General features: G+C 44.6%; 1 protein-coding gene across 2 annotated transcripts in view; it reads left to right on the plus strand.

The window, feature by feature from the left end:
- fmnl2a (formin-like 2a) overlaps positions 1 to 16,388 on the plus strand; it is a 117,555-nt gene that overhangs the window by 57,337 nt on the left and 43,830 nt on the right. For both annotated transcript variants that reach the window (XM_073845198.1, XM_073845196.1), the window contains exon 6: positions 7,198 to 7,353. In XM_073845198.1, coding sequence (XP_073701299.1) covers positions 7,198 to 7,353 — 156 coding nt within the window. The remainder of the gene's footprint in view (positions 1 to 7,197; positions 7,354 to 16,388) is intronic.

A 16,388-nucleotide genomic window follows, 5' to 3' on the forward strand; every position in this document is an offset into this window, starting at 1 on the left:
CAGCCAAATTTAGTAGGCATCATCTATGATTTAAGTATTTATCTATGTATTTATTTATTTACTTTTTTTAAATAAAATTAAAACATCAACTACACACATAAAAAAATGTGTTTGTGCTATACATGCATACAAAACATAAGGTGAATGTGAAAATGTGAAAAAGTTTGCGTTTTAAACAATTAGTCAATATAGTCAATATTTCAAAAAAGTGTTTTTAATATTATTGTGTTACAATGATTTTTAAAGTATTATTTTATGTTATGAAAGTATTCTTAAGTGAATTAGGGTGAGGATTATAATTGAGGATTATAATTTTTTGTAGTGCATACAAGCAAATGTCTCATGAACACAGATAAAGTATATTTTAGGAGGTTGTGCAAGATAAAAAAAATATATAAAATATAGCTGCAAGCAGCAATTACCGGGCTTCAAGCAATTTAAGGCTTTTAAACACATATAAATACATTACATATTATTTAACAAGCCTGTAACCACCTAAATCAATGATTAAAAAAGTAATTTGGCAATTCCATGTCATTCAGCATTGAAGTATGATGGTTTTTTTTTTAACATTTATGACTGTTATAACAGCAGCTGTGGTCTGATGTCCCTAAAACTTTGCATGCTTGTTTAGAATAACCTGTCGCTCACCAGGTTTCGTGATGTTTTGAGTTTTCATTTAGGCTTTATAGGCTTTTGGGTATATTTGGACAGGGTCCCTTTTTTAGACGACCCCATTATAGCTTCCTAAAGGGTAAATTTCAACATTTCTTTGATAAGTATTGACCTAGAGAGTCCAGATAATTGTACTAGTTTATTTTTCGAAAAAGTTGGTTCCCTTCCGGGAACTCGAGCCGCGTCTAGAAACGCTATGGGGAACGCCATTGGCGGGCCGCACTCTGAATCATGTCTTGCAACCAATGAACGACGGGGGTGACGTCACAGGCGCGGTGACGTCACCGACCAGGAAGTATAAAGCACATGCGTTTGACGCCCGCGGCAGCTTTTGTCATTCAGCGAGAGCGCTCTGTGTCTGTGTCTGTCTACCATTTGCTGTTTTTGTGCCCAGTTTGGTACACTTTTATTTGAGCAAATGGCGTCTAAATCTAGCAAAGCAACCAGAAAAGCGGTGGCGGTACAGCGCCCGCATAGGCAGTGTGTCCCTCCTTGCCAACGCTACATTGTTGGTGGGGATACACACAGCCTATGCGTGGTCTGCTTGGGAGCGGAGCACTCTCAGTCAGCCCTCGAAAAGGCTGGCTGTGAGCACTGTGACCGATTGCCGGTGCGCGTGCTTCGCTCCCGGAAAGCCCTCTTTGAGGAGGGGGCTTTCACCAGCGTTCCCCGCGGGAGTGGCCCCGCTTCCGCCGAGGCGGAGCGGCAGCTGCACTCGTGGGGTTCGCAGCTCGATTTGCTGGAGGGAATGGAGACGGGTGAACCCCTATCTCCGCCCTCACTCAGCCAATCGAGTGATCTTCTCTTGGATGTGGAAGCCCGCACTGCGGTTTCTTCCCCTCCAGAGTTGATCCCGGAGCTCCTGTTGTCTTCCTCCGAGGAGGTCGACCTTGCAGCTCCGGATGATGAGCCACAACCGCCGCCCCGCTCGCCTCACTACGAGGAGCTTTTGGAGGTGCTGACAAACGCTATGGCCAAGCTCAACATCGCTTGGCCCGCGGAAGAAAGTCGCAAAGCATATGAGCCGCAGCGAAGCGCATTAGATGAGCGCTTCCTGCGGACACAGTCAGCACCCCCTAAGCGGAGCCTTCCCTTCTTCCCCGATCTGCATAAAGAACTTTCTAGATCGTGGGAGAAGCCGTACTCCTTCCGCCTATTCAACCCCGCTGAGAACTATGGAAATATCGCGGGCGCGGAGGAGTGCGGATACAGGGCGATGCCACGGGTAGAGCAGACGCTTGCGGGCTATCTGTCCCCCGGCTCGGCATCGTCCCTGAAGGCTCCGCCCTTGCCCACAAAGCCCCTAAAAGTTACATCAGGCTTAATGGGCAAGGCGTACACGGCAGCAGGTCAGGCTGGCGCTTGCCTTCACACCATGGCAGTGCTACAAGCCTATCAAGCCGACCTGCTGAAGGAGTTGAGCGATGGTGAGGAAGTGAATGTGTCAGAGATGCAACGTACTGCAGATCTCGCTCTCCGCGCCACCAAGGAGACCGCTCGTGCTGTGGACGGGAGCAGCCCCAGCCGTGTACGAGCTCCTCGTACCGTGAGGCACAGAAAAAGAGCGTTGCCACCCGTACCCCTCCGGCCCAGCCTAGAGGGCGGGGACGGCGACGCTCTAAGCCGAAGGCCCCCGACAGAAGGCCCGACCTGAGGGTCGTCCTTCAGTCGAGGAAGTCCGCGGCTAAGCGGCCCTGACGGTTGTGGCTCAGGGCCGTTGAGGGCAGCCCCTCGCGAGCGGGTTTGCACCGTACCCCCAGGTGCGGGTTTCAAACCCCCTCAAGGCCCTCAGGAGACGAGTCAGCTAACCCTGCCAGTGTCACAGGGCGCAGCGGTCTCCCGCGAACACCCTCTAGCTGTCCCGCCCGAAAACGTAGCGGCCCTGGAGAGTTCGCAACCCCCACGGGGGTCCTCAGAGGAGCTAGTTCAGGAGCATCCTGCCAGTTCACTGTTACAGGTCTCCGAGTTAGTTCCTCGAGTAAATCCAGACACCAGTCTCGAGAGGCTGGTACCCTTAGTAAATTTTCTGGCAGCGTGGAAACTACTGCCAAATATTTCAAAGTGGGTCCTGCGTACTGTAGAGAAAGGTTATGCTATCCAGTTCGGCTCCAAGCCGCCACCTTTCAGCGGGGTATTTCCAACATTAGTAAGCCCCGAGCAGGGTCTGGTAATGGAACAAGAAGTAGATACTCTTCTGAGGAAGGAGGCCATCGAGGTGGTCCCTCCTCAAGACAGGGAATCCGGGTTCTACAGCCGTTACTTCATTGTTCCGAAGAAGGATGGGGGGCTTCGGCCCATCTTAGATCTCAGGCTTCTAAACCGCTCAGTCAGAAAACTGAAGTTCAAGATGCTTACTGTCAGACAGGTCGTGTCACAGATCAGGTCCGAGGACTGGTTCGTCACGATAGATCTAAAAGACGCTTATTTCCACGTCTCCATCCTTCTTCAGCACAGGAAGTTCCTCAGGTTCGCTTTCAGGGGCAAAGCGTACCAGTACAGGGTTCTTCCGTTCGGCCTAGCTCTCTCACCCAGAACTTTTACGAAGTGTGTGGATGCTGCGCTGGCTCCACTGCGACTCCAGGGCATCCGCATACTCAATTATATAGACGACTGGCTGATCCTAGCCAGCTCGGAGCAGTTAGCGGTTCAGCATCGAGGTGTTGTTCTCGCTCACATGCAGAAGTTAGGGTTGAGACTCAACGCCAAGAAGAGCGTCCTCTCTCCATTACAGAGGACTACTTATCTGGGCGTGGTGTGGGATTCATCCACGATGCGGGCACGATTGTCACCTGCTCGGATAGAGTCCATACTCACTGCAGTAAATGCGGTCAAGCTAGGCCAGTCACTCACTGTCAAACAGTTCCAAGTACTGTTAGGTCTTATGGCAGCCGCCTCCAACGTGATACCTTTTGGACTGCTGCATATGAGACCACTACAGTGGTGGCTCAAAACCAGGGGGGTTCTCCCCGAGGGGAAACCCACTCCGCAAGATCAGTGTCACGCGGCGCTGCCTACGTGCCCTGGTCATGTGGAAGAAACCCTGGTTTCTCTCTCAGGGACCGGTCTTGGGGATGCCATGCCGCCGTGTCACACTAGCGACAGATGCGTCCCTTACCGGGTGGGGAGCGGTCATGAGTGGCCGCTCAGCCCAAGGCCTGTGGAGCCCGCACCATCTCTCATGGCACATAAACTGCCTAGAGATGCTGGCGGTGTTCCAGGCCCTGAGGAGTTTTCTACCAGACCTAAGAAACCGTCATGTCCTCGTTCGCACAGACAGCACAGCGGTAGTTTATTACATAAACCATCAAGGAGGGATCCGCTCACGCCCCTTATTCAAGCTGGCGTATCGGATCCTCCTGTGGTCTCAAGGAAAACTCCTCTCCCTGAGAGCAGTCCACATTTCTGGACATCTGAATGTGGGAGCAGACGTCCTGTCGAGGCAGGGGCCGAGGCCCGGGGAATGGATGCTTCACCCAGAGGTGGTGGAGCAGATATGGAGTTTTTGGCCAGGCACAGGTGGACCTGTTTGCGACTCAAGAGACATCGCACTGTCCCCTCTGGTACTCTCTAGTGCCTCCAGCTCCACTGGGGCTGGACGCCATGGCACAGACGTGGCCGAGGCTGCGTCTGTACGCCTTTCCCCCGATCGCTCTGCTCCCGGGAGTTCTGGAACGGGTCCGTCGGTTTCAAGTGCGGCTGCTACTAGTAGCCCCGCGCTGGCCGGCACGAGTATGGTTCTCGGACCTGATATCTCTCCTCGACGGCTCTCCATGGGAGATTCCCGTCAGGAGGAACCTCCTGTCCCAGGTTGGGGGCGCAGTCTGCCACCCCCACCCGGAGAAGTTGAGGTTATGGGTGTGGCCCCTGAGGGGGCGCAACTCATAGGAGCGGGTCTCCCTACTGAGGTGGTTGAGACCCTTCTCCAATCCAGAGCTCCCTCTACGAGGAAACTGTATGGCCTCAAGTGGAACTTGTTCGCGAGATGGTGCCACGAGCGCCACTTAGACCCAGTCAACTGCCCGGTCGGTACAGTTCTGGAGTTCCTACAGTCTCGCCTTTCCGCAGGGCTAGCTCACTCCACCTTGAAGGTTTACGTGGCGTTCATAAGTGCCTACCACGCCCCTCTAGGTGGCCTCTCAGTGGGCAGAGAGCCCTTGGTCATACGGTTCCTCTGCGGTGTGCTCAGGTTGAGGCCTCGAGTGACACCCAGGGTTCCCGCGTGGGACCTCGCTGTGGTGCTAGAAGCTCTATGTGAGCCCCCATTTGAGCCGATAGAGGAGTCTACGGATCGCATACTTACAATAAAGACAGCGCTTCTGTTAGCACTTACCTCCCTCAAGAGAGTAGGCGACCTGCAGGCCCTGTCAGTGGCCCCGTCTCACTTAGAGTTTGCCCCAGGGATGGCCAAAGCCTTTTTGTATCCCAGGGTCGGGTACGTCCCGAAGGTCCCCTCCCTAGCACCGCAGCCGATAACGCTGCAGGCGTTCTATCCTCCTCCATACGTGGAGCCAGGTCACAGGAAGTTAAATTGCATGTGCCCAGTCAGAGCTTTAGACGCTTACGTCCACAGAGCTGCCATGTGGCGTAAAACAGAGCAACTGTTCGTCTGTTACGGCCCCCCTAAGAGGGGGAGCCCGGCTTCAAAGCCTACAATTAGTAGATGGATCATCGATGCCATAGCTACTGCTTATGAGTCCTCTGATCTCCCCTCTCCATTGGGACTCAAGGCTCATTCTACTCGAGGTATGAGTGCCTCGAGAGCTCTGATGGCAGGTGTCCCCATACAGGACATCTGCAATGCTGCGGGTTGGTCCTCGCCCCTGACGTTCGTCAGGTATTATGAGCTTGACCTCAGAGCCGCTCCAGGCTCTGCTGTGCTCTCGGCCTAGTGCGCTAGGCCTAGAGAGTCAGCCACCTCCCTAGCCAGGAGAAGACTTCTCAAGGCGCATCTTTCTGCGGAAAGAAGAGAAGTTAGTTTCGCCAAACTAAAGAGATCTGCAAACAAACTAAGAAATACTTAGCCTGTTGTCCGTGGAAAACTAGACAAAGGCTCTTACTCTCGTGCTCTGACACTATTAACAGACCGAGTTTTCAGTCCCTCTTGTCATGGCTGAAACCCCAGACAAAGGACTAAGACTCCTCGTGTGCCCGAGGGCCGAGGGGTGCCTCCTGCACTGACTGGCGAACCAGGCGGAGGTCTCTATTCTCGTGTGCCTGCGGGCCGAGAGCTTTACAGCCCTCTTGTCCGCGGAATGCTAGACAATGGCTTACTTGTCCTCGTGTTCTGACGCAGAATGCTATCAGACCGAGTGTAATGCGGTCCCTCTGGTTCCGGAAACTACCTTGACCAAGGACTAAGACTCCTCGTCTGCCTTAGTACAAGGCTGAGGAGTGCCTCATGCACTGGCTGGCTACCAGGCTGAGGCCCCTACTGTCTTCCCCGTGAGCCCGAGGGCCGGGGATTGCAGTGCCCTCTTGTCCGCGGAATGCCGACAATGGCCTTATCTCTCGCGTCCTGGCGTAGCACAGGCCGAGCCTTGGATCCCTCATGCTCTGGCTGCACCCCCAGGCAAAGGATCACCCACTCCTCGTGTGCCCGAGGGCCGAGGAGCCTGGAGGTCAAGCTCACAGTCCTCGTGGGTCTACGGACCAGGGACTACACACACCATCTGTCCGCCGAGTGCTAGACAGTGGTCATTCGGTCCCTCTTGTTCTGGCTAACTCCCAGACAAAGGACTAAGACTCTGCGTGTGCCTGAGGGCCGCGGAGTACCTCTCGCTCTGGCTGGCGACCAGACAGAGGAAGACTACCATTCCTCGTGCGCCTAAGGGCCGAGGATTACAGGGCCTCTTGTCCGCGGAATGCTAGACAAAGGCTCTTTATCCTTCCACCTGATGGCACAGACACTGCGCAGGGTTCGGAAATTATGGGGACGTAGGTAGTCTCGTTCCCCATAGCGTTTCTAGACGCGGCTCGAGTTCCCGGAAGGGAACGTCTCGGGTTACTATTGTAACCTTAGTTCCCTGAGGGAACGAGACGCCGCGTCTCGTACCATAATTCCCGCCCCCTGCGGCGCTCGCTTCATGCTAGAGCTGCCGCGGGTGTCAAACGCACGTGCTTTATACTTCCTGGTCGGTGACGTCACCACGCCTGTGACGTCACCCCCGTCGTTCATTGGTTGCAAGACATGATTCAGAGTGCGGCCCGCCAATGGCGTTCCCCATAGCGTTTCTAGACGCGGCGTCTCGTTCCCTCAGGGAACTAAGGTTACAATAGTAACCCGAGACGTTTTTCATTTAATTTCGCCAGCTGACGTTATAGACGGTGTGAGTACTACCATCCCTCCAAGTTTCAAGTCTCTACGACTTACGATTCGTAAAATTGATCTGCCCGATCAATTTTACGTGGAGATTGCTGATCCTTGGCCATTCTAACAATTACAATAGGGTTAAAAATATAATATCCTAGTTTTTGGAAAGTCCTGAACCCTATCCTGAGCCCCTGCTGTTCTGTGTTTGACAGGTATGACGGTGACAGTTCTGAGAACAGCACAGAAAACTCGATGGATAAATCTAAACCCTGGAATCGATCGATTGAAGATCTCCATGGAGGAAACAACCTCTCATCATCTGTCATAGGCAACAACATCTCCAGAGCCAGCAGACATTCAACAATAAGGTGTGTAAGCACAAACAATTTTCATTTTTATTTTGTTTTTAGAACCAAGAGTCATAGCAAACAAGATGCTGATAGTATCTAATCTGATATTGTTTGTCCGACTGCAGAGAGTGTGTATGGACTTCATGTGATTTCTGAAAGACTCTTTTGTATAGTCATGAGGCCTGTAAGACTTTAAATGGCTTAGGCAACAGTGCACCATGTCAGAACACAGTCAACATGTGTGTGTCTGTCTGTCTGGCTGCTGACTCACAAAACTGGCTTCGACGATTTTATTCTCATAAAGAATGGACAACTGACACATCACCATCATATGAGTATTAATACAGGAACTTCCCTGTCTGTTATTAAGCAGTCTGATGACGGGACAGAAGTATTTACACAGGGCCTGAGGGGATCTGTTTGAATGGGTTCAATATCTTAAGCCCCTGTCACTTGAATTGGATTAGGGTCTAACCCTTATGTGGTAGTTAGAGAATTCCACATTCTAATTTTGGAATTCTGCTCGATTGTTTCTTCTGGGTCACATCAAAAGCTTCTGTTTATTAAATATGTAGAGACAAGTGTTTTCAACAGCGTATTAGACAAAGCAAAGGCCCTATAGTGTGATCACCAAAGTCTCAAAAGTGAAAGAAGACATTAATATAGTATTTTATGTTTATATTTCACTGGCCAAATATTACATGGTCTTGGAATTAATGCTGACGCCACAGGAGCTTGGATTCAGGATTACCACATACTAATGTCAATATGAATAGCAGAAATAGTATTCATAATGTAGGTCACCCATGCCTCATTTATGAGTAGGTGTAGCACCTTTAAAGCCCATTCACAAGGATGATAACTATAACTATACAGTTTTAAAGGGGTCATATGATGCAGTTTCTTGTTTTCCTTTGTCTTTGGAGTGTTACAAGCTGTTTGTGCATAGATAAGATCTGTTAAGTTGCAAAGCTTAAAGTCTCAAACCCAAAGAGATATTTATTATAAAAGTTAAGACTCAGCCACACCTTCCTAAAATGGCTCGTTCAAACATGCCCCCACTTCACGTCACGGGGTGAGTAGATTAGCATAAAACCGCCCATATGTATATGGAAAGAAAGAAGGCGTAACTTTTACAGGCTTTATATTTACAACACTGTTCCGGAAAAGTACAATGCTATTATTTGAGTGGGTGCTGTGCATTTCACAAAGTACTGTTTCCTGAACTTGGGAGAGCAGCTTACGATGCCAGCTGTACACAAAGGGTTATGGCTATAAAGTGGGCCAGTTCCAACATTGCAAGGACAGTCTGCGCTTCTGACTCACAGCCTGTAAGTACGTTTTTATATTTAAAGAATTTGCTACTGTCTATTCAAACGCGAGTTTTGAGCAGTGTAGAGTAGTGCTTGTTGTTTCTCGTTCTACGATCGAAAATGCAGACATGGTGTTATGTTTACGCGGCATGACGAAATGCGTTAAAAGACCGCATGAGTCATTATAACCAGTAGTTATATTTTATCGTTTCTATGTCGTAGCACCCAGAAACGGCATCACAACATGATAAGAGGCATAACATTTCCTTCACACGCTTGAGGTATTCGGCCAATCACCATGAACCGCGTAGCTGGCCAATCAGAGAACACTTTGCTTTTTATCAATGATGAGTTTTGTAAAAATCTAACCGTTTCAGAAAGGCGGGGCAGAGAGGAGCAACAATAATGTACAGTATGTGGAAAATAATGTTTTTTTTAACCTCAAACCGCATAAACACATTGCATTACAACAAATACAGTTGTGGCCAAAAGTTTTGAGAATGACACAAATATTAGTTTTCACAAAGTTTGCTGCTCAACTGCTTTTAGATCTTTGTTTCAGTTGTTTCTGTGATGTACTGAAATATAATTACAAGCACTTCATACGTTTCAAAGGCTTTTATCGACAATTACGTGACATTTATGCAAAGAGTCAGTATTTGCAGTGTTGGCCCTTCTTTTTCAGGACCTCTACAATTCGACTGGGCATGCTCTCAATCAACTTCTGGACCAAATTCTGACTGATAGCAACCCATTCTTTCATAATCACTCCTTGGAGTTTGTCAGAATTAGTGGGTTTTTGTTTGTCCACCCGCCTCTTGAGGATTGACCACAAGTTCTCAATGGGATTAAGATCTGGGGAGTTTCCAGGCCATGGACCCAAAATTTCAACGTTTTGGTCCCCGAGCCACTTAGTTATCACTTTTGCCTTATGGCACGGTGCTCCATCGTGCTGGAAAATGCATTGTTCTTCACCAAACTGTTGTTGGATTGTTGGAAGAAGTTGCTGTTGGAGGGTGTTTTGGTACCATTCTTTATTCTTGGCTGTGTTTTGGGGCAAAATTGTGAGTGAGCCCACTCCTTTGGATGAGAAGCAACCCCACACATGAATGGTCTCAGGATGCTTTACTGTTGGCATGACACAGGACTGATGGTAGCGCTCACCTTTTCTTCTCCGGACAAGCCTTTTTTCAGATGCCCCAAACAATCGGAAAGAGGCTTCATCGGAGAATATGACTTTGCCCCAGTCCTCAGCAGTCCATTCGCCATACTCTTTGCAGAAGATCAATCTGTCCCTGATGTTTTTTTTTTGGAGAGAAGTGGCTTCTTTGCTGCCCTTCTTGACACCAGGCCATCTTCCAAAAGTCTTGGCCTCACTGTGCGTGCAGATGCGATCACACCTGCCTGCTGCCATTCCTGAGCAAGCTCTGCACTGGTGGCACTCCGATCCCGCAGCTGAATCCTCTTTAGGAGACGATCCTGGCGCTTGCTGAACTTTCTTGGACGTCCTGAAGCCTTCTTAACAATGCAGTGGAAAGTTTTTTCAGGATTAAGTTAATTTTCATGGCAAAGAAGGACTATGCAATTCATCTGATCACTCTTCATTACATTCTGGAGTATATGCAAATTGCTATTATAAAAACTTAAGCAGCAACTTTTCTAATTTCCAATATTTATGTAATTCTCAAAACTTTTGGCCACGACTGTACACAAAATAATGCTATTTTTAGCTACATCATATGACCCCTTTAATAATCGTTCTAATTCGATGAGAACAGGGAAGTCCATACCACAGCTATGGCAAGTTTGTTGAAGTTTTAATAATTTTGTTTTGTGTTTTTGTGTTTTTTTATTATTTTATTTTAAGTCTTTTTTTTTTAAGTTTTAGTTATTTTTTATTTTATTTTATTATTATTTTTTTTTTATTAATTTCAACTAAATGGAAATAAGAAATGTTTCCTTGGCAACTAGCTGAAATAAAATGTATGTAATTTTAGGTAACATTTCTTTTTAACTTTAGTGATAGTTTTAAGTTAGTTAGACTTTAATAACTCTGATTACACTGTTATATCTCTCCTAAGATTTGTATTTATTTATTTATTTATTTATTAAAGAGCTGCAGGAGATATTGGTGTGTATTCCAGTGTAGTTATCATTTTATAGTTATCGTTATAGTTATCTTTCTTGGTGTGGATGGGCCTTTATGAAAACTAAAACATTTTATTTATATGTGCTATTTATTTATTCAGGTGTATAACTTTATTACAGTAATTCTGTGTACCTTTAAATGACTAAAACACTTCGGTTTGATCACTTTGCTAGAATTCTGAACTGTGTCAAAGGTTCTGTTAAATTAATCTGTGTAATTAATGCAGTTGTCACTCTGTCTGCAGTTTCCTGTTGTGTCTTCCCATCTGCAGCACAAGGCATGTTCTTTTCGTCCTTCAGATAGAGTGTCCTTTCCTCTCCTGTCCCCTTCATGTCTCTCTAACAGGCTGAATTATAGAGGTTAGATTAGCAGAGTGAGTTCAGTTGCTAAGTAGCTAGCTGTGTACCTGCGGCCTCAGATGTAACTTGCCCTTATGTTATCTGTCAAGCTTGATCTCTCATTTCACTTGCTTTTTTAAGCTGTTTACTCAGATCATGCTGCTGTGTGATGGATTTATGAATTCACATAATCATTTCTCACCACTGTAAACTGTACATTCAGTGGTGTGATTGCATAGATTCTGCCCACAAGCAGTAGTTTTGTTCCTATGCTTTCCCTCAGCTCTTAGTAATTTGTAGGCTTAAATTGTGTTCTGTATTCAATATTTTAAAATAATAATTTTCACATTTTCCAATGCCCTCCTGAAGAACACAGACTCATCTACAATGCCCAAAGTGCTCAGAGAAACAAGGGTACGTCTGCTGCATGTTTAGGTTTAGCTAAAATCTTGTTTATTTTTATGGAATTCTGTAAAATAGTATAGTGCTAGACTACTAAGTTATTGAGCTGTCTATTGATACATGGTTACACTTTTAATGATGCATGTATTTACAATTCATTACAATGGCTTTCTTAAAGCATTACAATGCGTGCATTTTATAAAAATATTTTATAATATGTTGTATCATCTAAAATTCATTTCAGCGACCATTTTAGTATAACTTAGGGAATACTATAGAAATATTGTGTTAGCACCATTGTTATCTGGCACTGCCGTAATCATCCTGGGCATGGAATTGACCAGAGCTGCACAGGTTGTTGCTGGGATCCTCTTCCACTCCTCACAGAGCTGCTGGACATTAGACACATGGTGCTTCTACACTTTAGGCTTGAGAATGCCCCACAGATGATTAATAAGGTTCAGGTCAGGAGACATACTTGGCCACCCCATCACCTTCACCTTCAGCTTCCTCAGCAAGCCAGTTGTCATCTTGGTGGTGTGTTCGGGATCGTTATCATGTTGGAAAACTACCGTTCGGTATAGTTTCTGGAGAAAAGGCATTATGTTTTGCTTCAGAATACAGTACATAATGGAATCCATGTTTCCCTCAATGAACTGCAGCTCCCCAGTACCAGCAGCACTCATGCAGCCCCAGACCATGATGCTACCACCACCATGTTTGACTGTAGGCAAGACACAATTTTCTTGGTACTCCTCACCAGGGCATCGCCACACATGCTGGACACCATCTGAGCCAAACAAGTTTATCTTATAGTCTCATTAGACCACATTACATGGTTCCAGTAATTCATGCTCTTGGACAGGTTGTCTTCAGCAAACTGTTTGCAGGCTTTCTTGTGAGCCAGCTTCAGATGAGGCTTCCTTCTGGGACGACACCTATGCAAACTGACTTGTTGCAGTGTGTGGTATGGTCTGAGCACTGACAAGCTGCCCTTCTACTTCTGCAACCTTTATAGCAATGCTGGCAGCACTCATGCATCTGTTTTTTGAAGCCAGGTTCTGTACCTGATGCACAGAACGAGTGCAAGGCCTGTCCCGACTAAAACCCATCTTGGAAAACCTCTGTATGACCCTGACCACTGTAGTGTAACTCGGTTTGAGGGTGTTTCTGAACCTCTAATAGCCTTGACTATCTTTGTGGAGAGCAACAATTCTAATTCTCAGATCCTCAGAGAGTTCTTTGCCATGAAGTGCCATGTTGAACATCCAGTGGTCAGTATGAGAGAATTGTACTTAAAGTGCCAAATTTTAACAGCTCTAATACAAGATACACAACGTTGTATGGTCCTGTCAAGCAGACAAAAACATAAACATGAAAATAAACACAAAAAACATGTTCAAAGGAAATGTTTCATAAAACACTTTTATGATATCTTAGGGCTTATAAATATAATTACCACATTATAAAGCCTTTTGTGTTGTATGTTTAGAAGAAGACTTTGTAAGATCACTTATAAAATGTAGTAGGATATTGTGTAGATCTGAACAGGATAGTTCACCAAAAAATGAAAATTTTGTCATTAAATACTCACCCTCATGTTGTTCCAAACCTGTTAGATCTTTGTTTGTCTTCGGAACACAAATCAAGATATTTTTGATGAAATCCGAGAGCTTTCTGATCCTCCATAGACAGCAAGGATCCCACCATGTTCAAGGCCCAGAAGGGTAGTAAGGACATCAATAAAGTAGTCCATGTGACATCAATGGTTCAATCTTAATTTTATGAAGCAACGATAATTATATTTTCACACAAAAAGTATTCTTGTAGCTTCATAAAATTACAATTGAACTACTGATGTTTACTGACATGGACAATTTTGTTGATGTTTTTGGTACCTTTCTGGGCATTGAAAAAGACTCTTGCTGTCTATGGAGGATCAGTGAGCTCTTGGATTTTATCAAAAACATCTTAATTTGTGTTCTGAAGATAAAGGTCTTAAGAGTTTGGAACAACATGAAGGTGAAAAATTAATAAAAGAATTTTCATTTTTGGGTGAATTAACCCTTTAAACAATGCCAAGATATGAGAGTTATAATACATTATAACTATGGGAACTAAAATCCATTATAATGTAGATGGATTTACTGTAGGTAGGTATTAAAATGTTAAAATGTAGCATGTGACGGATGTGATAGTCCACAAAATACTGTTGGCACAGATCAAACTCCACCAATAGGCATTACATCTGTAGCACATAATCAGAAATTCATCCAGCTGTACCACTAAGAGGATGATTTGGACACAGTACAGTCAAGTCTTGTCATGCTTTTTTATGTACTTCAAAGCAGCTTTACAGTAATAAAGAGGTTTAATATCACACAATTAGGAAACAATAAATAACTGCATTATTACTAAATGACATTATTGAGATGGATTTAATTTAATTATTCAGTGATCTTATTTGATGGTTCCAAGTACAGTTAGATCGATACATTTTAACACTTTAACAATTTAGGGCTGTAAAAGCTCAAATATCATTGCTTCAGTTGAATTATTATAAATGCTAAACAGAGCTTCACATTTTATGTAAGCATCACAGTTATAACCCCTAAATATCTCACATACGAGATAGAATTGTATGTTTTGTACAAACTGACAGATGAGACTAAATTATTTTTTTGTTCTTTTATCATAAAATATGTAGCTCGACTTTTGCAACTTCACAGAGGACGTGTTTAAGCATGTGTGCTTGTGAAATCACCTGACAGTTACGAGTCAGGAATATTGTGTTCTGGATGAGCACAGTCATACAGTACATCCGGATACACATGACAAAGCCTTTACACACACATGCAATTCTCTGCAAGGGCTTAGGTCTTTGTGATGTTCTGAACAAAAGAGATCAGAAGGTGGTGTTACAAGTGAGATTTAACAGACAACCACTTTGTGAACACATTGACACGTATTCTTACTCACATCAGAGTTGAAAGGCAGACCACATCACAGCAATGACGCAGCTGTGAAATTCACATATTAATCAGTGCTAACTGGTGTGTGATATTGACTAAAACCACTAGTAGGTGGCAGTTCACTGTATTAATGAGTGAGTAGTTGAGTAGCTAATTAATTCAGTTGATTTGTTAAAATGGAACAAAGCAATAGGTTGTTTGCACATGACTTCATTGTTGTGGTGCAAAATGCAGCTGGAGGGCAGGAAGCAAATTTTCTTCATAGGAATCACTAGCAAATACTCAAAATGCCTATGTTTTGCATTGTTTATGAATGCTCAGATCGGTCAAACTGAGAAACCACAAGGAGCTTTTATCATGTTTGAAAACTTGCTGTTCGCAAGAGGGGAAAGGCAAGAAACTGACTGAAAAGCACAGGAAAAAGTGGCTTGTAAACCTTCGTCTGTGGTCAGGAGGAGAGTTGGATAATGCTTGTGTGTGCAAATGGTTAAGAAAGTATATAATAATATGTTAAGATATTAATATATAAGAAATATATAAATAGATACAGGGTGAGAGTGAGATTCACTCAATGTTGAACACCACACGTAGACACAATGTAAGATATATTTGTAGTTTCAAGAGCTTCATTGAGTATAACAGAATATTGTGAGATTGCAGTAAACTGAAGTGAGTGACATCTTTTTAGTGGCTATATGGAAGCACTATTTGCTTGCTTTCTAGGCTATAATCAGTTTGGAATTTGAATAAAAGTTTTGCTTTATGTGTGTGACTGAAAAAGCAGAACAGATGGAGGAAAGTCTGTACTGTACTGGTTTAGACACTATTACAAGAGAATAGTATAAACAGAAAATCACAATATATGTATGTGATCCTTACGTTATGAAGAGGAGTGATTTTTTTCAACTGAATTGAAATAGTTGCCTGTCATTGAGGCTAAGTAACTAAGCCTGATTGCAAACAAACTATTTCAAAAGTGATTCCCACATTAATATAAAGGATGCAGGATATATGTCACTCCTGTAAGTACTGTTGTACAGGGTTTTTGGCTATTGGTCCTGTTAGCAGCACGTAAAGCGAAACTTGTTCAAATTCTGAATTGATTATAGCCTAGAAAGTGAGTAAATACCGCTTTCCATATAGTCACTAAAAAGCTGTCACTCACTTAATTTATCGCAATCTCACAAGGTTCCATTGTAATCATGTCTATGTGTGGCATTTAGCATTGAGTGAATTCTCATTGTCTCACCCTGTATTTATTTATATACAGTGCCCTCCATAAATATTGGCACCCTTGGTAATTATGGGCAAAGGCAGATGTGGAAATTAATCTGCATCGTTTATCCTTTTGATTTTTCATTTTAAAATTTCAAAAAATGTCCTTTTTTGAAAAACCTTTCATTTAAGTAAAACAATGGAAAGTGGGGGAAAATCTCATTATGAAATAAATGTTTTTCTCTAGTTCACATTGGCCACAATTATTGGCACCCAATTAATGCAAAGTCCTTTTCCCAAGAAAACAGCTCTCCGTTTTTCTTATGATGCCTGATGAGTTTGGAAAACACCTGGCAAGAGATCAGAGATCATTATTTCGTACAGAATAACTCCAGATCCTTCAGATTCCCAGCTCCATGTTGGTGCTTCCCCTCTTCAGTTTGCCCCACACATTTTCCATAGGGTTCAGGTCAGGGGACTGGAATGACCATGGCAGAAGCTTAATTTTGTCCCCAGACACATTTTTGTGTTTGTTTTGATGTTTGTTTTGGATCATTGCCCTGATGGAAGATCCAACCATGACCCATTAAAAGATTTCTAACAGAGGCAGTCAGGTTTAGAATTTTTTTCAGTTGGTATTTGATAGAAACCATGATGCCATGTA

Source organism: Garra rufa, chromosome 8 (genome assembly GCF_049309525.1).
Source record: "Garra rufa chromosome 8, GarRuf1.0, whole genome shotgun sequence".
In the NCBI taxonomy this organism is placed as follows: Eukaryota; Metazoa; Chordata; class Actinopteri; order Cypriniformes; family Cyprinidae; genus Garra; species Garra rufa.